Raw genomic sequence first — 23045 nt, 5'->3', positions numbered from 1 at the left:
GAAAATAATCTTTGGGTTAAACTCATTAAAAGCAAATATATAAAAGAAAATTCTTTTTGCGGTATTGATCCAAAAAATGGTTCCTCGTGGGCATGGAGAAGTATCCTCTATTCCAAAGATCTTTTGAAAAAAGGTATTAGATGCCAAGTTGATAATGGCCAAACAATTAGTTTTTGGCATGACAAATGGGTTATCAATAAACCTTTATCAGAAATAATTTCTATTGAAAATGAGGAGAATGACAATATTATGGTATTAGATTTGATTAACTTTGAAGGGGAGTGCTGGGATGAACCCAGAATTCTAGCAATTGTTCCTAATGATTTATTGGAAAAAATCAAATCCATTTTTATCTCTCCACACTTTGAAGATGGAGTTATATGGGAGGGGAACTCTTTAGAAGATTTTACTATTAAATCAGCCTATTTGCTGAAATGTTCATCAATCCTTGGAGCAAATAACTCTACAAATTGGCTTGATATCATTTGGAACATCAAGTGCCCTCCAAAGATCAAAACCTTTATTTTCCTTCTCTTTCAAAATAAGCTCATTTCTAAGATGCATTTGAGGAAAAGAGACTTTGATATTGATGGATCTTGTAGCTTCTACAGAGAGGAGGAAGACTTAGATCATATTTTCAAGTATTGTCCTTTCTCTTATCAAATTTGGTCTATCCTCTGTGACCGTTAGTGGGTCCTTTGGATAGTGACCAAACCCTTATTGACTGGTGGGTCAGACTGTTAAAAAAAAAAAAATAACAAAATGCTCCTAGTTAAAGAAAAAATCGCTTTCATTTTGTGGGCTATTTGGAAAAATGGAAATCACAAAATTTTTACTAACATTGTAATCCCCCCTCAAACAATTCTTGATCGAGCCTTTCATTCCTTCATGGAATTCTTGGAAATAGAAAAAGGTGCAGCCATAGATTCCTTTTATAAGAATTGGAAGCCCATGGTCTGCTTCGTCTCAAAATAGCATAAAAATCAATTTTGATACTTCTCGTATCTTAGATGGTCCTTGTACCATTGTTTGTATTGCTCGTAACCATCTTGGTCGTGTCTTGGACGCCAAACCTGTCAAGATTGGATTCTGTACAATTAATCAAGCTCAAGCATAGATTGCCTGGAAAGCCATTAAGATGGCATTGAAATTTCATAAATTTCCGATCATTATCGAAAGCGACTCAAAGTTAGTGATTTCATATCTCAACCAGAAGACAAAGCCCCCTTTAGAAGATGAAGAACACTAAGGATGAAAAACACCTTCTCAGCATGTGTACGGAGAAATGAACCAGGCCACAGATTAGATAGCTCGTGAAGCCCAAATTGCTGCTTTCAGAGTTTGTAACTTATATTCCCTTTCCCCTCCTCTTTTTTTTTCTATTTATTTAACTAGGGGCGCACTACTCTTATAGTGCTCTAATTATTAATTACTGTAAACGTGGCATTGTTAGAGATTTTAGATACTATATGGGTTTTCATATCATAGTCGAAGAGTAAAAGTCAACCAAGAGCAAAAGGAGATCTCAAAACCAGTTCAGGAAGCGCATGTTGACGTTACTCCCATAAGAGTCTCCAGAGTTTCAAAGAACAAAACGACTTCCGCAGACAGCCGATTTTTCTCTGGTGTTACAACCATAATTCTTCCGACCGAGCAACCAAAAGAATCTCTCCGAGCCTCTACATGGCCCAAGAGGAAATCGAGAAGATCATTGTACCACCTCTATGCCGACCTCCTCCAGTACTCTCTCTCTCTCTCTCTCTCTCTCTCTCTCTCTCCTCGTTGTATTTGAGTCTTTGATATTGCGGATTCGTTTCATCCGTTTGATACAAAATTACAAATACAACTATTGATTGTTAGCTTGGTTGCCACTTGGATAACAATTTCGAAATCTACTCTTTTTTCCTTTCAATTTCTCAAGAAAGAAAAGTAAAAGATTAGGCTTCAAAATTTTTTGGGTCCAATTTGAATTTAGCATTCTTTTGGTGAAGTTCATTTAAAATCCTTGATTAATGGGTTTCCACTTCAAATCTTGTATGGCATGCTTTGGGAGGACAAGTCTTTTGGATCTATTGTTTTTTTTTTTTTTTTGCCTTTTTGATAATTCTTTTGGGTTTCCGTGCCTTTGATTGGTCTGTGAACGCTCATAATTATCCCTAGCATCACAAGAAAAAGAGAAAGTTACGCTAATTTGTTTCTGGGTTTCTGAATATTTGACGAGTGGTTGTATTTCTTAGTTGATTTTGATTTCTTTTCTTGTGTGGAGTAGTTTCTAGAGGTTCTGTGCAAAAGCTCCGGCATTGTAAGGCGATTTGCTGCTGGTACAGAGGCTGTATTTGCGTTGTCTTTGATCAATCGGAAGTTGGGTCCTGGTGTTCCACTCGCTTTGCATATTGAGGCCATTAAAGAAGGGGAGGAACCTGTCGGTTTTGGTCCTAATTCCCTCCTTGTGGACTATGGCGAAGGCTGGAGGTTGCAGACCTTTACAGAAGCAGAAGAAGGTTTCTATGATGGATTTCACCAGCAACGATTTAAAATTAATTACTTTCACCAGTTGTAGTAATTTTTTAGTACTGGAAATTTCTCGGTATAGTTGTTAGAAATTTATGATGATTTGGTTTTCTTTCTAAATGCAGGTCCTGAGATGGGAAGAGGTTCCCTGCCAGCTCTGAAACAGATTCCTACTGTAATTGTATGCATTCCCCATTCTCTTCTACTTTTGGCTATTTTAATAAGGGTCTGGAACAAACTTTAAACCTATGATGATTATGAGCAGCTGATGGGCCTAAGTTTACCCTATCATGCAAATTCTACCTGAAAGTAGGATTTCTTTTGAGTTCATCTATTTTAAGCTAATTACCATCAAAGTCTTAAATTCCAGCCTTGAACTAGTTTTTAACATAGTTTGGAACATAAATTACAACCAAGCTTCCATTAAAACATTGTCAGAAGACTCGGAACAAGGAAACTGCTCTAAATATGGAAAATCAATGTCTTTTTTCCTCAAATTCACCATGAAACTTCGATATTTCTACCTGACAAAGGGGAAAATCTCAAAAAAAAAAAAAAGGAAAATGAATGTTTTTTATCTCCTCAATTCACCTTAAAACTTCAATGTTTCTGCCCGATAAAAGGTAAAATATTAAAAAAATGGAAAACCAATGTTTCTTTTATCCCTTTTCCAGGTTCACCCTCTAGCTGGAATCAGATCTTATAACCTTGTACTAACCAGTTTAAAAGTAATCTGAGCCCAGTACTAAATTCATACTTACAGATCTTTTTTGGGGCCCACAGTGTCTATTCACAGAATCTGACTTATAGAATTATAAGAAAACAAGAAAATAATTTCTTTAGTTAATATTCTACTTAATGCAGGTTCTATTGTTTCTTTCATGTAGAAGATAGCTCATCTAGGTTGACATTAATGAATTAGAATTGATATTCCAATGTATGAAGGGGAATACCATTGTCATGGGGTACCAAGTCTACAAGCCTTTGAATCTCAATCAACATAAGTAACCAGGGATGTTTTAATAAAAGGACCCCTAAACCATATTAATATAATGCATCTTATCTAACTTTAAACAATTAATCTTACATGCTATGTATCTGGTGCTATAAACTCCTGTTGTTTAAATTTGTTTGTTATTAGGTGGTTGAGTTATGGTATAAGCTTCATCATATATGATTTGTTTCCTGTGCTGACTTTGCAGAGATCAGAAAGATTAGATACTGCAAAGAGATCCACTTCGGTGTCAACGCCTCCGATTACTCCTCTATATATTGGGAAGATATTTCTTGCTTTCATTTTTATTTTCATTCTAGGTGCAATTTTTACTTTGTTTCTTGAAAGTCTTCCCAGGTTAATTCTTATCATTACCTCATTTATGTAGCACTTAATTCTTATTTCATGAACTTTTTAGTTCCAATTTTTTAGTGGATTTTTTTTTCCTTTTTTTTTGGGGGGGGTTTCAAATTTCCATCGACAATTGTGATTACAGTCAGAACAATTCATCTAGAGCTTGTGAGTTTGTTCAGTGTATCTTTTCTGTAGAAATGTACATCAAACTATCAATGCAAAAGCTGTTCTTCTAAAAGTCAAAGGTGGAATAGTTTTCTTCCAATCTTCATATACTCTTTTTGTAGATGGCATATTGTATATTTAAAATTCATGGCAATGAGCATAGATGTGGTGTCTTTCTCTTGGAGGCTCTGTTTACAAGGCTTAGGTGTGAATCCTGTGGTTATTAGGGCCTCTATATTCATGTTTTGGGTTGGTAATTCCTCCTTTTATTGATTTATTGAAGTATTATCAATCAAAGAAAAGGAAAAGAAAAAAAGAAGAGGTCTGGATGGCCATTACATGTTCTGTTCATCAGAGCCATCTAATACTTTGGATCATCCAATGGGTCCAGTGTACCTCTAGAATCACTTCAACAGATTATCAAATTATCATTGCCATAAAATTAATTTAGATGGTATAAGGGCTATAGAAAAAAAAATTCACCAATAAAAGTTGTCTTTTCAGATAGGAAGCTTTGTAGTTTTCAAAGAACACTTCTATTGATGGCCCACATATATTGACTGGTTACCAAAGTGGATAAGCTTTGGTCTACCACTTCCAATTGTTACTATACTTTTTAGCCACATGGGTAGCTATATCTTGTAGCTTATTTTGTAAAATTAAAAATTCAAAGCAAGTTGGCTGAAGTGGAGATATGTACTTGATGCATATGTCACTGATGTATACTGATTAGACATGTGAAGAATTTTATAAGATGGCATTAAGATTAATTATGATACATGGAGCAGGATGTTATCTGAGCATTAAGTACAGATTATGTGGGAGAAATTTTATAAGGCAGTAAAAACACTGGGTATGCTTGATCAATCAGAACATTAAGCAACTAGTAAAAGATCATTTACAGACCACAGATACGGCTCAAATGAGGATGTTGAATTGGACAAACAACACTATGAAATATGAACAGTCAATCTATCGAAGAATGAGTGCAATGACTGATAAAATTAATAAAGAAGTTTCTCTAGATGGTTTGGTATGTTCCATGGAGATCATTAACTGTATTCAAGGCAGGATTCTGGTGTGAATTGAAGGCTCAAGGAAAAGGAGTGAGACTGTTATTTGAACTGTGCAAACAAATGGAAGGATTATGATGGGAAAGTTGCATTGAAAGATTCACTCTTTCTCTCATGTACTTGCTAAGGGCTGTTTTGAACAGGTAAGCCTATCTGGGGTAGCCATGACTGATTTTAGCTCTACTGGTTTTTGAACATGTAGAGGATGGATTCTTCTTGAAGAGATGTCTGACAGTATTGAAAAATTACTTAGATAATAGTTAAAAGAAGAATCTAGTATCAAAGTTTCATTTAGAATTTGCTTCACATGCTACACTGAGTTCAAGCTGGCTCAAAGTGGTAATTTTGATCTGAGTTCAATTTAGCTTACAGGTTTTATCATTGTTTGCAAGCTATTGCTGATCTCTTCAACAAATCAGTTTTGAGAATGTTTCAAAGACTTTCAATAGCCTTGTTAAAATTATTTCTTAAGGTATCTTGATAAGAATTTCTGAAGAACATTAATGATGAAGTTAAATCTGGTAAAGAGATAGAAGGATTAGTTAAGGGAGAAGGATGAGTCTTTTCTCTACAAGTGTGTCAAAAAAGGAGGGGAGGAAAACATCTAAAGGTTATCCTAGTTTCATTTTCCCATCAAATATGACCTAACAATCGATCTATTTCTCCTCTTTATCTGATTCCGATTTTTAAATACAACACTGTAAATCTGGAATGGCTTATTTAGGTTATCTTTTAAATACTAAGTACTCTTCCTTACTCCCACATTTGTAGAAAACTAGTTGATTTCTGTCATCACCATTTTGTTAAAAGCCATAAGTTCCCATTGAAGACTAAGCAAGACCTGTTTTGGACACCTGATTCAATATGGAATTGTTTCTTTTAGTTATCCTTAGATGCAAATGCTCTCACACAATCACTGTAGAAAGCTGGTTGATTTCTCTCATCATTTCTATGTTCAAACTTGAAGTGGCAATTAAAGGCAACTGGCTAAGTAGGTCCTGCTTTATATTGTTGTTGAACTGTTAAATGGTGCTTAGAGTAGTAAGCAGATTCTTCCTTTGTTTTTTAATTGTATCGAATGAAGATTGTTACCTGGATATGGCAAGAAGACAGCTGGATAAGGTATTAGACATGAAATTTACACTAAAATGAAGTGTCTGACACAATATATGACACCCTTGTACGGGTATACAGGTATTTAGTGACTAACACAATGTAGGTAACCTTAAATCTGTTAATCTTGTTACTATCACTCCCATCTAGTTTTTGATAATAGTCTGAGGATCTCCCCATGTTCTTTGATGTAATCTTAGTTATGTGCCGCAAGGTCACTTTTGTCTTTTCAGCCTTTTTTATTTCTTATGTGGTCGCCCTATCATTTAAAATAAGAAAGACTGGCGCTGCCAGTATAGCAGCTTCAATCTCCATCTTCTCTTCTCTTCCTTCTCTTCTCCCCTCTTCTTCTTCTCCTCTTCTCTTCTCTTCTTCACTCTTGAATGAAATCATGGTATCAGAGCAGGACTGCACTCTGTAAAAAGTTTTTTTTTTTTTTTGATCGAAGATCTTTCAAATGATATACCTGGACTGAGAATGAGAGAACTGGTTCGACCTGCACTGAGAACTGTTGCTGGACTTTATTCTATTAACTTTTAAACAGAAACTGAGAAGAAAAATCAAACTCAGAGATTGGTGGATGATTGACTGGGTTTTTCTAGAGGTTGGTGGCTGTGTTTCTTCTTTTCTCCCATTCTTCTCTTGACTGTAACTTGCAAAACCAGTCGAACTGATCAGGAACCTTGACTGAAGTTCTCTTTTATCACTGGCTCTTGGTATTGTTACCAAGAACATCCTAAAATCTACCCTAGCCGAATGGTGTAGGCGAGTTCAATGACCTCTGTAGGTCGGTGATCCAAAACTGTGTGGGTAAAGAACCTGTGCAGGTCATATGTGACCTGGTTCAGATGAACAAATACACCAGCAGAAGTGTAGATGTTATGTGTGGCTTAAACTAGCCCTTGTGAGGTCGGAGAGACCTGTAAATTCTTGACAGCAGGTGCTGTGTTACTGTGACTGCAACCCTTGTGAGGTCAGTTAGACCTGCAAATCCGTGACAACAGGTGCTGAATTACCGTGGCTTTTTTTTTTCACCTTAAATCTTACAGTGGAGGTTGTGTGTTTGTGAGTGTGTGAGGAGGGTTGTAAATCTGAAACTTCTGCTTGCAGCCCCTGTTACGGCCTCCGAAGACTCTGCAACTTCTGGAACATCCTTTAACCAGGGAGGAATGAACAGCAGTCTTGATTCTATGAACTTTCCAACGACCATTTCTCCCTTAGATGGTAGAAATTATTTGACATGGTCTAAGGAGATGCGGTTGTACATCATAGCCTGGGGTAAGGCAGGGTATATCAATGGAAAAGTGAAGGAACCTAGGACCGGTACTGCTGAATATGATAAGTGGGACCAGGAAAATTGCATGATTATGTCATGGCTTTTGACTACTATGCTACCTTCGGTTAAGCAGAATTTATGTGGGCTGAGACAACCAAGGAAATTTGGGAACAAGCAAGGTCAACTTACGCCGAGCAGAGACACTATGACAGAATCTATGAAAGTCAGCAACATGCAAACAAGGGGAAAGAAGCTTATCCACCTACTACTCTACCCTTACATTTATCTGGAAAAAGCTAGATTACTATCAAAACATTGACTGGGAGAGTGAAAAGGAAGCCAAATCTTACAAACAGTTAGTGTCATAGCAGCGGGTGTTTGCCTTTTTGTTAGGACTTAATCCTATGTATGAACCAATTCGAGTTCAAATTTTGGGCAGTAAGGACCTTCCTTCTATCCAGGGGGTGTATGCTCTAGTCCAGTTCGAGGTAAGTAGAAAATCTGCCATGAATCCCCCCGAAGGGGAGACCATTGCTTTAGTTGCAAGAAGTAATACTAATTCAGCCAAAAGGGGAGATGGTCAGAAAAGGGTTGATGATAAAGATAAACCGTGGCACACTCATTGTCAGAAACCCTGTCATACACAGGAGACGTGTTGGGAATTAAATGGAAAGTCGAAGTGGGGACAAGACCTAAATAAGAAATCAGCTCCATAACAGAACAAGAAACCAAATCAGAAAAGGTTCACTTCGGCTAACTTGGCTTCTCATGAGTCGCAGAGTGGAGGAATTTCTTTGAACTCTCAGGATGGCCCCCCAGGTCTAATCTCAAGGAAAATATTATCTCTAACTTCCATGACCAGTTGGAACAATATGGTAGGACTCTCACACAAGCAGATTCTGGACCCACTCCTTCAACTTCCTTCGCTTCTACCTCAGGTAACTTAGCTTTTGCATTCCATGTGTCTACTGATACTTCTAAATTTCCATGGATTATTGATTCTGGTGCTTCCAATCACATGACTGGTAAGTCAACATTTTTTCAATCATACACCCTTCTTTCTGGCAAAGATAAAGTGAGACTAGCCGATGGATCCTTCTCCTCTATTGCTGGTCGAGGATCTATATCTTTTCCATTCAGCTTACCTCTATCCAATGTTTTACATGTTCCAAAATTACCTATTAATTTGCTCTCTATTAGCAGCGTTACACACTCTTTGAATTGCTTAGTGACCTTTTCTCATCAATCTTGTGTCTTTCAGGATTTGGCCTTCGAGAGGACGATTGGTAAAGGGAACATGGTGAATGGTCTCTATGTGCTGGAGAATAAAGTTGGTCTTGCGGCCTCAGAGTCTTTGAGTCAGTCAAATAAAAGTCAGATTGCCTTGTAGCACAATCGTTTGGGTCATATGTCTTTTGAGTCTTTAAAATACTTATTTCCAGAATTGTTTAAGTTTGTGTCAGTTAATGATTTTTAATGTCAAGTGTGTCAGCTGAGTAAACATTGTAGAACTTCATTTCCTTTACGTAATAAAAGATCAGATGTTTCTTTTTCCATTGTGTATTCTGATGTTTGGGACCTGCAAATATTCCAATGGAGAATGGCTACAGATACTTCATATCTTTCATTGATGACTTCTCTCGATACACATGGGTGTACCCTATGCACGCTCGAGAAGTTCCTAAACTTGTGAAAGCCTTCCAACGTATGGTGTACACACAATTTCAGAGAGAGATTAAAATTTTCTAATCAGACAATGCCAAAGAGTATTTTCATGGTGACCTCACAGAATTTTTTGAAACTTGTGGCTCTCTTCACTGTAGCTCTTGTGCTCAACAGAATGGGGTTGTAGAGAGAAAGAACCGTCATCTTCTAGAGGTTGCTCGGGGGTTGCTAATACACATGAATGTTCCCAAAAGATTTTGGGTGGATGTTGTTATGACTGCGACTTATCTTATCAATTGGATGCCATCTCATCTCTTGGAATACTCATCAGCTTATCTTCCCCACTGCTCCATTGTTTCTTATCCCATGTGTGTCTTTGGTTGTAAATGCTTTGTCCATGATTCGTCTCCTACCCTCGGGAAGCTAGATCCCAAAGCAATTGTTTGTGTTTTCCTTGGCTCCCCCTTTCCCAAAAGGGTTATCATTGCTTTGACCCTATCTCCAAAAAGTACTTTGTATCCATGGATGTTTCTTTCTTTAAAGATGTGTCTTTCTTCCCTGCTTCTCCTCAGGGGGAGAGTCCAAGTGAGGAGAAATAGAGTCAGGTTTTGTTACCTTCTCCTCCTGACCCTCCTCCATTCCGGGTCTTTTGTAGACAACGGTACAAAAGTCAAGGCCGAGTCAACAAAGTTCAATAGACATAGAGCATCTTGAAGCTGTGCAACCTATGCCATCGAACTCTCAGGGGTTGAATCCATTACCACATCCAGGTACTATTATTCCAGTTGATGTCCTTGAACCTATTGATATTGATACTTCTAATTATGGTTTGGACCTTCCTATTGCTAAGAGGAAGGGTGTTAGATCATGCACTGCACACCACCTAATGGCTCACTCCTTATCTTATGAGAATGTTTCACCATCTTTTCGTGCTTTCCTCTTTGCTATTGATAGTGTTTCCCTTCCCAAAAGTGTTGTAGAAGTTTTACTTGTTCCTGAGTGGACAGATGCAATGAAGGAGGAGATCAATGCCCTTCACAAAAATGGCACGTGGGAGTTGGTAGATCTTCCTGAGGGAAAAGAGCATGTGGGGTGCAAATGGGTAATCTTTGTGAAACATAAGGCAGATGGCACAGTGGAAAGGTACAAGGCCTGGCTGGTTGTAAAATGTTTTTCATAGGTATATGGAGTTGATTATGCGGAAACTTTTGCACCTATAGCAAAAATGAATTCTATTCGAGTCCTTCTTTCTTGAGCTTCATCAACTGGACATTAAAAATGCCTTTTTGAATGGTGACTTAGAAGAAGAAGTGTACATGACCCATCCTCCAGGTTTTTGTGCTAAGGGAAATGAGCAGAAAGTTTGCAGACTGAAGAAATCTCTCTATATGTCTTAAAATAGTCTCCAAGGGCCTGGCTCAGTAGGTTCCACAAGGCAGTTCAACAAATGGGCTTTAAGTAGTGCAGTCTGATCACACGCTCTTTGTGAAGAGAGAACAAGGAAGAATGGCAACTTTAATTGTGTATGTCGATGACATTATTATCACCAGTGGTTGGGACTCAAAGATACAAGGATTGAAGAGATTCTTGTCTACTCAATTTGAAGTGAGGGATTTGGGGCCTTTACATTATTTCCTTGGAATTGAAGTTGCCCGCTCAAACCAGGGTATCTTCATCTCCCAGAGGAAATATATTCTAGATCTCTTGAAAGATACAGGGAAGCTTGGAGCAAAACTTGTTGACACTCCTATAGATGTTAACCATAGACTTGGGGATTGCAGTGATGAGCCCATAGCAAACACAAAGCAATATCAAAGATTGGTGGGCAGACTTCTCTACCTATCTATGACAAGACCTGACATTGCGTATGCAGTGGGAGTCCTTAGTCAGTTTATGCATGCTCCCAGGACCACACACTTGGATGCAGCATACAGAGTTCTTAGATATTTAAAATAATTCCTTGGGGCTGGACTCCTATTTGAAAAACATGGACATATGAAAGTAGAGGTTTACACTGATGCAGATGAATGACAGAAAATCCATTAGTGGCTATTGTGCTTTTGTTTGGGGAAATCTTGTTACTCGGAGGAGTAAAAAACAAAGTGTTGTGGCCAAATCGAGTGCAGAAGCTGAATACAGGGCTATGTCTCATGGTGTGGCAGAACTTCTATGGATAAAGAATCTCTTGGGTGAATTGGGCTTTCCTTTCAGTGACCCTATGTCAATCTACTGTGACAATAAGGCAGCCATCAACATTGTAGCCAATCCAGTTCTCCATGATAGAACTAAACATATAGAGGTTGATAAACACTTCAATTAGGGAAAAATTGGAAAAAGGAAAAGTTTGCATTCCCTACATCAGCTTTGAGGAACAACTTGCAGACATTCTTACCAAAGGATTACACTCCATGCGACACTATAATCTTTGTGACAAGTTGGGATGATTGATATCTACGCCCCAACTTGAGAGGGAGTGATGTAATCTTAGTTATGTGCCGCAAGGGCACTTTTGTCTTTTCATCCTTTTTCATTTCTTATGTGGTCGCCCTATTATTTAAAATAAGAAAGACTGGCGCCGCCAGTATAGCAGCTTCGATCTCCATCTTCTCTTCTCTTCTCTTCCTTCTCTTCTCCTCTTCTCCTCTTCTCTTCTCTTCTTCACTCTTGAATGAAATCATTCTTTATTTTGTTGGAGCTTTTGGTAGAACCTGTGTTTGAAAATTCTCTGATGTTCAATGCTTGCTATACTCTAGGTTTCAGTTGACAGTGATGAATCCTCACAGGAAACCAGATGACTTATGAGTCTCCACATGCCTTGTGACATTTGAATTGGATTGACTTTGATCTTTTGTTTCTTTGTAGACTAAATTTCTTATATGGTGGTGAACTTTCTAAGCGCCTAACTATTTTTTTTTTATCATAACCACATATTTAATTAAATAGTAGTAAACTTACAAACCAAGAGGAGTTGAGGTATCTTAACTCCCCAGAAGTTGGGAATGCATCCAAACTGATAAAAACAACAATTACAACTGGGCCCAGAACCCAGAAACCCTATTAACCCCTTGCCTAGCTAATCCATTAGCAAAGGAGTTAGCATTTCTCTTTACCCAAGTACATTGAACTTCCATATTCTTGATTAACCATTTGAACTTTCTCTTTTCATTACTGTAGCTCCACATCTTAGAGGTGTCTTCTTTTAGCCAGCTCACTACAATCACAGAATCTCCCTCTATAATCAATTTCTTGACATTTAGGTCTTTGGCCCTTTGTACCCCTTCCAAAGCTGCTAACACCTCAGCCCTCAAAGAGTCTCCCACTCCAATTGGGCCAGAGAACATAGCTATTACATTACCTTTCTCGTCTCTTAGCACCCTCCAGTACTCGAAGGCCCTGGATTCCCCATGCTACTGCCATCAAAATTTAGTTTGATAAAACCAAGAGGTGGAGGGTTCCATGTGAGATTCAAGGTCTTCTTACTTGAGACTAACCTAGCACTTTCTTTCCATTTTCTTAACATATCATCTATTGAAAAATCAGTGAACTCATCCATTGTGTTCAACTAGTGTATTACCCTTATATGAATCACCTATAGCATAATTTCCAGATATCTCTCCTTTTCTGAAAAGATCATTGAATTTCTTTCTTCTCATATTGTCCAACAAACAGAAGCTCTCACACATCTCCACATGATTCTTTATCTTTGTTGAGCAAGAGCAAGAGAAGAGAGGAGAGGAGAAGGGAGAAGAAAGGTGAGTCGAGTGGACTGAAAGCCCTCCAGAATGCAGGGAGCGAGTGAAAGAATTATTATTTATACTGGCCCAATCGTACAATATAAATAGGAGAGAAATTACAACAGTACCCTTGTGGTACTAAACCTGAGTGCACAAACAACTGTCAACACTCCCCTTCAAGTTGGAGCATAGATATCAATCATGCCCGACTTGTCACAAAGATCATGATGTCTGGAAAGGTTTAAACCCTTTGTAAAGATGTCTACAAGCTGGTTCTCAGAAGTGACATAGGGGGTACACACTTCGCCTGTGATAACTTTCTCTCTAATAATGCTTGTCAACTTCGATGTGCTTTGTTCTATCATGTAGCACCGGATTGGCAGCAATGCTTATAGCTTCTTTGTTACCACAAAATAGAGTTATAGGTTTGGCCACTAGGAAACCCAACTCCCCCAACAAATTCTTTATCCACATGCCTTCAACAACCCTGTGGGCCATAGCACGATATTCAGCTTCAACACTGGATGTAGCCACCACATTTTGCTTTTTACTCCTCCATGTAACAAGGTTCCCTCCTATAAAGTTGCAGTAGCCACTGGTAAACTTTCTGTCACTTTGGGATCCAGTCCAATTTGCATCTATATAAACTTCAACTTTCAAATGTCCGTGCTTTTGAAATAACAAGCCAGTACCCGGATACTTCTTTAGATATCGGAGGATTCTCTCTACTGCTTCAAGATGGGAAGACCTAGGAGCATGCATGAACTGACTGAGGACACCAACAACATATGCAATGTCTAGGCGAGTCATAGAAAGGTATAACAATCTCCCTACAAGCCTCTGAAACTGTTTCACATCCTTGAGAAGTTCACCATGGCTGTCACCTAATTTATGGTTGGGGTCAATGGGAGAGTCAACTGGCTTCACCCCCATCTTCCCAGTGTCCTGAAGTAAATCTAGGACATATTTCATTTGAGAAGTGAAGATACCCTTTTTTGATCGGGCGACTTCAATTCCAATGAAGTATCTGGCAAGTCCTAGATCCTTCACTTCAAACTGAGTGGCAAGAAAAAGTTTCAATCTCTGAATTTCATCCTCCCAGTCACCAGTAACAATTATGTCATCCACATATACAATTAGAGCAGCAATTTTACCCTCTCCTCTTTTCACAAACAGTGTGTGATCTGATTGACATTGCTTGTATCCTTTCTGCTGAACTACCACATGGAATCTGTTGAACCAAGCTCTTGGTGATTATTTCAGCCCGTATAAGGACTTCTTCAACTTGCACACTTTCTGTTCATTGCCTTGAGCTAGAAAACCAGGAGGTTGAATCATGTACACTTCCTCTTCAAGGTCACCATTCAAGAATGCATTCTTGATGTCAAGCTGGTGTAAAACCCAATCCAGATTAGCCGCAAAAGAGAAAATGACTCTAATGGAGTTCATCTTGGCAACGGGGGCAAAAGTTTCTGCATAATCAACTCCATACACTTGAGTAAATCCCTTTGCCACTAAGCGAGCTTTATACCTTTCCACTGTTCCATCAGCCTTATGCTTGACTGTGAACACCCATTTACATCCAATTGGAACCTTTCCCTTAGGAAGATCATCAAGTTCCCATGTGCCATTTTTGTGAAGGGCATTAATTTTTTTCCTTCATGGCATTTGTCCATTCAGGAACTGAAAGAGCTTCTGCCACATTCTTAGGGATAGAAACACTGTTAATAGAGGTAAGGAAAGCACGGAATGAGGACGAAATGTTCTCATAGGAGACAAAATTGGAAATGGGATGTTTAGTGGTGCACAATCTAACACCCTTCTTGTGAGCAATAGGACGGTCAAGATCATTAGCAGTAGAGGAATCATTTTCAATAGATTCAAGGACATCATTGGGAGCCAAAATACCTTAGTGAGTATGATCCTCCCCCGAGGAGTCTGGTGGCACTGGAGGTATAGCTTCTGGATTCTCTACAGCTCTTGAATTTGGTTGGACTTTGCGACGACAAGAAAAAACACGAAAAGGCGGAGGGTCAGGAAGAGAAGGAAGCTGAACCAGTTTCTCCTCATGCCTACACTCCCCTTGAGGAGAAACAGGAAAGAAAGGCTCATCTTCAAAGAAAGAAACATCCATGGAGACATAGAATTTCCGAGAAACAGGATCAAAACAATGGTATCCCTTTTGAGTGAAGGAGTAACCAAGAAATATTCAAGAGATAGCACGAGAATCCAATTTCCCACGGGTGGGAGACAGATTTTGTACAAAACACCGGCAACCAAAGACACGTGGAGGAATAGAAAGAAAATGAGCTTTAGGAAAGAGAAGTTGATGTGGGGCTTTGTACTCTAACCGACGAGAGGGCATACGGTTTATAAGGTAGGTGGAACAAAGAACAACTTCAAGCCAAAAACGTTTGGGAACATTCATATGAAGTAGTAAACCCTGAGCCACTTCAAGGAGATGTTGGTTCTTCTGTTTGGTCACACCTTTTTGTTGTGCCATGCGGGCATAAGAGCTATGGTGAAAGGAACTACGCGAAGCAAAAAACTCCGTGAGGTCACTATGAAAAAATTCTTTTGCATTATCTGATTGAAAAATTTGGATTTCAGTTTGAAATTGAGTGAAGACCATCCGCTGGAAATCTTGAATGATTTTTAGTACTTATTCCCTGGTTCGCATCGGGTAGACCCAAGTATATCTGGAATAGTCATCAATGAGGGTAATGAAATACTTGTAGCCACACTCAGATGGTAAGGTAACAGGGCCCCATACATCAGAATTGAGTGAAGACCATCCGCTAGAAATCTTGAATTATTTTTGGTACTTGTTCCCTGGTTCGCATTGGGTAGACCCAAGTATATCTAGAATAATCATCAATGAGGGTAATGAAATACTTGTAGCCACTCTCAGATGGTAAGGTAACAGGGCCCCATACATCAGAATTGAGTGAAGACCATCCGCTAGAAATCTTGAATTATTTTTGGTACTTGTTCCTTGGTTCGCATCGGGTAGACCCAAGTATATCTAGAATAATCATCAATGAGGGTAATGAAATACTTGTAGCCACTCTCAGATGGCAAGGTAACATGGCCCCATACATCAGAATGAACAATGTGAAAAGGAGATTGAGATTTACCATTTCTTTGAAGAAAATGAGTTCTACAATGTTTACTTAACTGACACGTTTGACAAGAAAAATCAGAAATAGACATTGACTTAAACAGTTCTGAGAATACAACTTTCAAATACTCAAAAGACAAATGACCAAGACGACAATGCCATAAATAGACTTTTTTCTTACAGGACTGACTCATAGACTCTGTAACATGAAGACCTGCCTTATTCTCCAGCATGTAAAGTCCATCAGCCATACGACCCCTACCAATCGTCCTCCCCGAGGCCAGATCCTGAATCACACAATGAGAAGGGAAAAAAGTCACTGAGCAATACAAGGAATTAGTAACACTACTAACAGAGAACAAATTAATGGAAAATTTTGGAACATGAAGGACATCAGAAAGGGTAAGACCAAGAGGAAGAGAGAGAGTTCATTGACCAGCTATGGAAGTGTATGATCCATCGGCTAGTCTCACATTGTCTCTTCCAGAAAGAGGGTGATAGGTTTGAAAGTAAGAGAACGTACCAGTCATATGTTTTGACGCTCCAGAATCAATGATCCATGGAGAGTCAGGGGTGTGAGAAGCAACATGGAAAGTAGTGGCAGGGTTACCTGACGTAGATGTAAATGAGGTTGAGGGAGGAGCATCCATCTGACGAGTTGCTCTACCATAGAACTCTAAATGGTCACGGAAGGAATTCATAATGTCCTCCCTCGGGTCAGGTCCAGTGAGATGTGTCTGAGTCACAGTAGAAATGGGGGGCTGATTCTTCCGAGTAGCCATGTTGGCCATGTGATGTTTCTTTGTACCTTGCTGTCCGGACTTCTTATTCACCTCTGAACCTTGCTTCTTAGTCAGATCTTGAGCCCATTTTGGTTTCCCATGAAGATCTCAACAGGTATCTTTGGTGTGTCGGGGTTTCTAGCAATGAGTGCACCACAATTTTTCCTTATCTTCTGTTTTTTTCTGGAGATCTCCTTTCCGGGATGAAGATCCCGCACCAGTAGAGACACCCCCTTTTGCAACTAACACAACAGCATCCCCACCAGGGCTGTTCATCAAATTTCTCCTGCTTTCTTCTGACTGTACAAGAGCATAGACTTCCTGAACAGATGGGAGATCCTTAGAGCTGAGAATCTGAACCCTGATAGATTCATACATAGGATTCAGACCATGTAAGAATGCAAACACCCTTTGCTGGGAGACAAGCTGCTTGTACTTCTTAGCATCCTCATCACACTTCCAATCCACACTCTGGTAGTGATCCAACTCCTTCCAGACAGATGTTAGGTCAGAGTAATAAACCGATAAACACCTCTCCCCTTGTCTACAAGTAGAAGATGCTGCCTGCAGTTGATAAATTTTGGCATAGTGTCGCAATTCTGAATATGTAGACTTTGCTTGTTCCCAGATTTCATTTGCAGTTTCAGCCCACATGAAATTCTTCCTTATTTGAGGTTGCATGGAAACCAAGAGCCAGGACAACAATACTGTTCTCCTGATTCCATCTATCATATTCAGCACTCCTAGAGGATGGTTCTTTTATCCTCCCATTAATATAGCCTATCTTCCTCCTTGCAGTGATGTATAATTTGATCCCTCTTGACCACTCCAGGTAATTTAAACCATCAAGAGGGACAACAGCCATGGGAAAGGATAGGTCACCCCCACCCATTCCATTCAGCATTGAAGAAACTCTAGATGTGGCTGAATCTTCACTGCCCATGATATCAAAATAAAACGAAACAGCAACCAAAAGAGTACAGCTGTACAAGGCTATTGTAGAAATAGGTCCTTTTGACCTCTAGTTTCACTGAGAGCAAAAAACAGAACACTGCTGTTGTAGTACAAGAACATGTCCTTCTGACCTACAGTTTCACTGAGAACAAACAAAAAACTGAACATTGCAGTACTGAAACAGGTCCTTCTGACCTACGGTTTCACTGAAACAAGTCTGAACACTGTTGTTGCAGTACAAGAACAGGTCTGTATGACCTACGATTTTTTTAGGAATCAAAACAAAAAAAAAACACTGCAGTTGTAGTACATCACTAGGTCTGAATGACCTAATCAGTAGGCCCGATAGCCAACTAGTCGAGGAGATCAACAGGGTAGTCGAACAGTCAATCAATAAGATTAATATTGAGTAGACAATAAATCGGTTGAACAGACAATCAACAGTCCACAATACCAAGAAAACGGTTACTTTGTTAAGGATACAAGCACTCAACAGTAGGGCAGCCAAACAGTTCATCAAACAATAGGCAGCCGAACAGACAAGGATGATAGTACCTCTTTTAGTTTCAGATGATAGTCTCCCTGTAAACCAGAACTCCTACGAACCTCAAAGAATAGGCAGCCGAACAGAAGATGACCAGTACCTCTTTTAGTTTCAGATGATAGTCTCTCTGAAAAAACAGAACTCCCTCTACAAACCTCAAACAATAGTCTCTCTACAGTCGAGCAGACAAGAGGTGCAACTTCTGGGCTGGAAGATGAAAAGACTCTGTAACTTTTGGGTCGAACTGATTACACTAGATTAGGAGTTCGATTGGAGACAGCTCTGGGAGATGAAAGGTCACTATAACTTCTGGGTCGAACTGCATGCAACAACAGTTTGCTTGACACCACCCTTCAGGCCTGGACGACTTGCTCTGATACCATGTTGAGCAAGAGCAAGAGAAGAGAGGAGAGGAGAAGGGAGAAGAGAGGGAGTCGAGTGGACTAAAAGCCCTCCAGAATACAGGGGGGCGAGTGAAATACCAATTCACATGTTTGTTGGGGAGCTCCACCTGCACCCAAACAAAGAAGCAAACCATTCCCAAATATTTTTTGTCAAAACACAAGATATTAGTAAGTAGTAACCAGACTCACTAGCAGCTTTGCAAAGAACACACCAGTGTGGAGATAAACAGCTATTGGGTCTTTTTCTTTGAAGTAAATCACCTGTGTCAACTCTTTCCAGGAAAGCTTCCCAACAGAAACTCCCAACCCTCAAAGGTATAGGTTGACACCACACTTCCTTGACAGAGAATGACAAGCCAATAGGAATTTCCTATTGTATTAGAGCTTTAAAGAAGGAGGCACAAGTAAAGGATCCGAAAGGAGACAAAGTCCAAATCCTACTATCTATTTTTGTAGGGTCCAAGAAGACCCCATCAAGAATGGACAAGAGAGTTGAGGTACTATCCAACTATATAGAAGCTTTCTAGACACTTGATAATCTAAAGCATTATTCTTTTTTTTTTTTTTGATAAATGAGAGTAGTTTTATTAATTCAAAAAACAACAGTACAGTTAGCCTAGGAGGAGGCACGAGGTGTTACCTCCCCCAAGGACTGAGCCATAAACACTAAACATACACAAGCCTGAAGCACAGTTACAAAGTGGCCCAAAACAGATCTCCCCTTAACACCCCTTGCTTAGCCAGAGAATCAGCCATTGCATTTGCTGATCTGCTGACCCACTGAAACCTGACTGACATATTTTTTGTCAGCCATTTAACTTTCTTTAACAGATCCCTGTAGCCCCAACAAGCTGTCTCTGGACTTGTCAACCAGCCCACTACTATATTGGAATCCCCTTCTACTATCAAATTATCCACTCCAAGTTGACTGGCCATTTGTATACCTTGTACCGCTGCTAGTATCTCTGCCCTTACAGAATCACCAACAACCACTGGTCCTGAAAATAAAGACAACATGTTGCTATCTAAAGAATTATTCATTTATGAACTGATAAAGAAAATTTTGGGGCCAAATCAGGATTTTCCCTTCAGTTCACAAAAGATTTGGTGAACGCATTCTAGATATTATGATTAAGAATAAGTTTCTTCACTCTTTCTTTATCTTCTTAGGATTTATTAGAAGTTCTCCCATTGCTGCTCATATAGTAGTGCATAAATCCTTACTGTACTTTGATCTACTACTTGGGAGAAAGAATTACTGGCAAGATAAGCTGAAATGCCTTTCATGAAAACTATTTATAAATAGATGAACTTGTGAAGGGATTCAAGGTTCAAAGTATCAGAAATGCAACGAGTTTCGAAAAGGTGATTTTAAGAAACATATTGCTCTGGACACGCATGAATATGGACAAAAAATCAAGATATGCATGGATGTGCTATGGAGACACATAAATTTTAAAAATATATCAATAAAACTAAGTTCAGGACTCAAATTTTAATATCAGAAAACATATATTTTAATACTTTTATGTAAGAATGCTAGAAATGGCAAATGAATTAAAATTCATATGAATTTCATATGAAATTTATAAAGTGGGTAGCTTAAAATTTTAAGCTGTTACAAGTCATGGCTTTAGCTCAGTGGTTTGATCGGTATCTGTATTCTGGTAGTAACTTTTAATGCCATTAAATTTTAAATTTAAGGGTAAAATACTTAAACCTCCCTTCAAGTTTCTCCTAAATGCTAAAACCGCCCCTTTTCAAAATGGACTAAGACCTCTCCTATGGGGTGACGTCATACCTCCCCACAATTAGCAAGATCCATTTGCATATGACATCATAGGAGATGTAAATTTTCTAAAAACCCAAATTTTCCCTAATTTCTCATGAATTTCTTCTACCTCTGTATTAATGAATGGTAAGGCTTCCTTAGATCACCTCCACTCAAAGTTTGAATCACACGAGATGAAGACTGTTGGTTAAGCCATGGAACATGGAAGGATAGACACCATGTGGCTTGGTTTTTTAGTTCTCATATTTTACTCTAAGTCACATTTAGTTGTGATGTAAATGCCAGATTGGTGCTTTAATGCACTTTGGTTCAGTTTTATATGCATTTAGTTAGATTGTAAAACTATATCGTGAATCAAGGTAAAAGTGGAGATTACCTTGAGAATCGAATGTAATGTTCAATAAACATTCTTCTTCCATCAAATAGGACCACCCAATAATGGCTGGTTGAAGGGTGACGATGACGATCTAGGCAACAACGATCAGGAAGGGACAACCAAACAAGATTTTTTTTTTTTTTTATGGTGACAAGAAGGGTATTGCCATTGTTGATGGTGACAATCTAGGCATTGAAGCATCTATCAAAGAAAAAAAAAATCAGCATTGAAGCTTTTGTTCTAACCATCGGTTTGCTCAGATTTATTGGTTAAAGAGTCTTCGAGTCCAAAATTTGAACTTCTTTCTAGTTTTCACTTCCTCTGTCTGAAAGTATGCAAGAAATGGCAATTGATCTTTACTTGGACCAATGTAATATCTGGTGAGAAACACCATATCTTCCTCTTTGCTAATGTAGATGCTAAAATGGTGAGAAACACCATTTCTCCCTTTGATCTGAGAGATCTACTTATTTTGTTGTTTTAGCCATAACAAACCATTGAAAGAGGTGCTCTCAGGAAAGATCAATGTTTGAAGTTGAGGAAATTTCGCTAAGAAGTTGGCAGAGTATAGGCCTACTAAACAATAAATGTCCACTCCCTCTAAGAATAGCCCCAAGAACCCGGTGAATAAGATTGTGCCACAGTTGCATGAGATAAGGAAATAGACGAGACAAACACGACACCCATATGCACTAAGCATGAATTTAGCAGTGGCAATTGGGCGAGTGGGGTCAGATTTGGTTTGGGTTGAGCTTCAACCCAACCCATCTAACCCGTCAACCCATTAATGACCCAGTTATATAAAATTAAATGGGTTGGGCTCAACCCAAACCCATTAATCTTATATTTATGGACTTAAAAAATAAACTCTCTTAACAAATAAGTTGATCATAGTTTGGTGGTAATAGTACTTACTATTTACACAAGTGGTGAAGGTTCAAATCACATTACATGCATACTATTTTTACACAAGAGATGAAGCCATTTGACTATGTTCGGATTTCAGGTTTGACCGAACCACTTAGGTTCAAATCAGTCAAACCAATTTGAACTATCTAATTGAATTATCTTCGAGCTAATCACATCAAGGGTGGTTGAACCTTTTAGATCTAGATTAATCCGGTTGGACCGGATTAGACCAGTTCAATCAGTGGTGGATTGACTTGGGTCAGCCATATCAGGTTTGTGCACGGGTTTGGGACCAAACCAACTGACCCGAAGTAGGTCAACATAAGTAAATCGGGTTGGTCTGGATTCGGATCAGGTTGTGTGGATATTGGTCGAACCAGATGGTCCAGACCGAACAAAGCATGTAGACACCAAATCATCCCGCCCGGAACTGTTTCAGATTTGGGTCAACCCAGATCATCTTGTGTCGGGTCAGGTCGTGCTATGTGAATACTGGTTGGACCGGATGACCCAAACTGGGCAAAGCAAGCGATACCGAACCATCTCGCTTGGGGTTTATTTCGGATTCGGGTCGACCCGGATCTATATATGCTGGATCGGGTCAGACCGTATTGAACTAGTCCGGACTCGGGTCAAATTGATTTGGATTTATGTTGGGTGAAGTGTGTTGATTCAAGACAAAACTAAATTTAGTCAATAATTAATAGAAAATTAATGCATTAATTATAAATTATTTAATTCAAATGAAAAAAATTAAAAAAAAAAGGCCAAGAAATTAATACTTATGCATATAATGGTTAACCCAATGGTTATCCACAACTCAACCCATTTAAAAATGGGCAGGTTGGGTGATGGGTTGATCACACAACCCACCAAGTAAATGGGGAGGTTAGATACTAGGTGAGTTGGGTGGGTTTAGCGGGTTGGGTGAAAAATTGCCACCCCTAAGCATGATGACCGAGTAAATATGTCCTTGGGATTCCTAGGGGGGGCACACAAGAACTCCATTTAGTTGTAAATCGAGTTGTGGCTAGGAGGAGGTTTCTAAGTTGACAAAGGTGGTAACCTTCATTGGCATTATGCCTCGATAGTCCCCAAAGCATGACTACATACTATAACTTGTGCACTTGATCCCCTCAAAAACCTCTGGATTTCCCATGTGGCCAGGAGTAGCCAAGGCCTCTTTGTGAGAAGGGAACAAAGGGCTCTAGGATTGAAAGTATTCATTGTCTCCCCTAGGAATAAGTGTAATCCACAACAAGGAAGGACCGGTCATAT

The 23045-nt window shown here is 39.1% G+C and overlaps 1 protein-coding gene and 1 long non-coding RNA gene across 5 annotated transcripts; both read left to right on the top strand.

Annotated features, from left to right (window-relative positions):
- Positions 1 to 799: 799 nt before the first annotated feature.
- LOC148871533 (maltase-glucoamylase, intestinal protein) lies at positions 800 to 4097 on the top strand. 4 transcript variants are annotated; one of them, XM_088967317.1, is made up of 5 exons: positions 800 to 1339; positions 1454 to 1740; positions 2270 to 2501; positions 2637 to 2692; positions 3714 to 4097. In XM_088967317.1, exons 2-5 carry the CDS (start codon positions 1684 to 1686, stop codon positions 3891 to 3893), a joined length of 525 nt encoding a protein of 174 aa, XP_088823443.1. In that variant the 5' UTR covers positions 800 to 1339; positions 1454 to 1683; the 3' UTR covers positions 3894 to 4097. The 4 variants fall into 4 exon arrangements, with proteins under 4 accessions (XP_088823443.1, XP_088823445.1, XP_088823446.1 ...); XM_088967319.1 differs by having other exon boundaries at positions 805 to 1339; positions 1463 to 1740; XM_088967320.1 differs by having other exon boundaries at positions 868 to 1343; positions 1463 to 1740.
- Positions 4098 to 6289: 2192 nt separating this feature from the next.
- Positions 6290 to 9040, top strand: LOC148871532 (uncharacterized). Its single transcript, XR_016106483.1, has 2 exons — positions 6290 to 8424; positions 8748 to 9040. It is a non-coding gene; the product is annotated as an uncharacterized LOC148871532 (long non-coding RNA).
- The last annotated feature ends 14005 nt before the right edge of the window (positions 9041 to 23045 follow it).

This window comes from Nelumbo lutea, chromosome 2 (genome assembly GCF_056320005.1).
Source record: "Nelumbo lutea isolate HS-2025 chromosome 2, American lotus-T2T, whole genome shotgun sequence".
Lineage (NCBI taxonomy): Eukaryota > Viridiplantae > Streptophyta > Magnoliopsida > Proteales > Nelumbonaceae > Nelumbo > Nelumbo lutea.
Note: the sequence above shows the minus strand (reverse complement) of the source record. Positions and strands in the feature narration are given on the sequence as shown.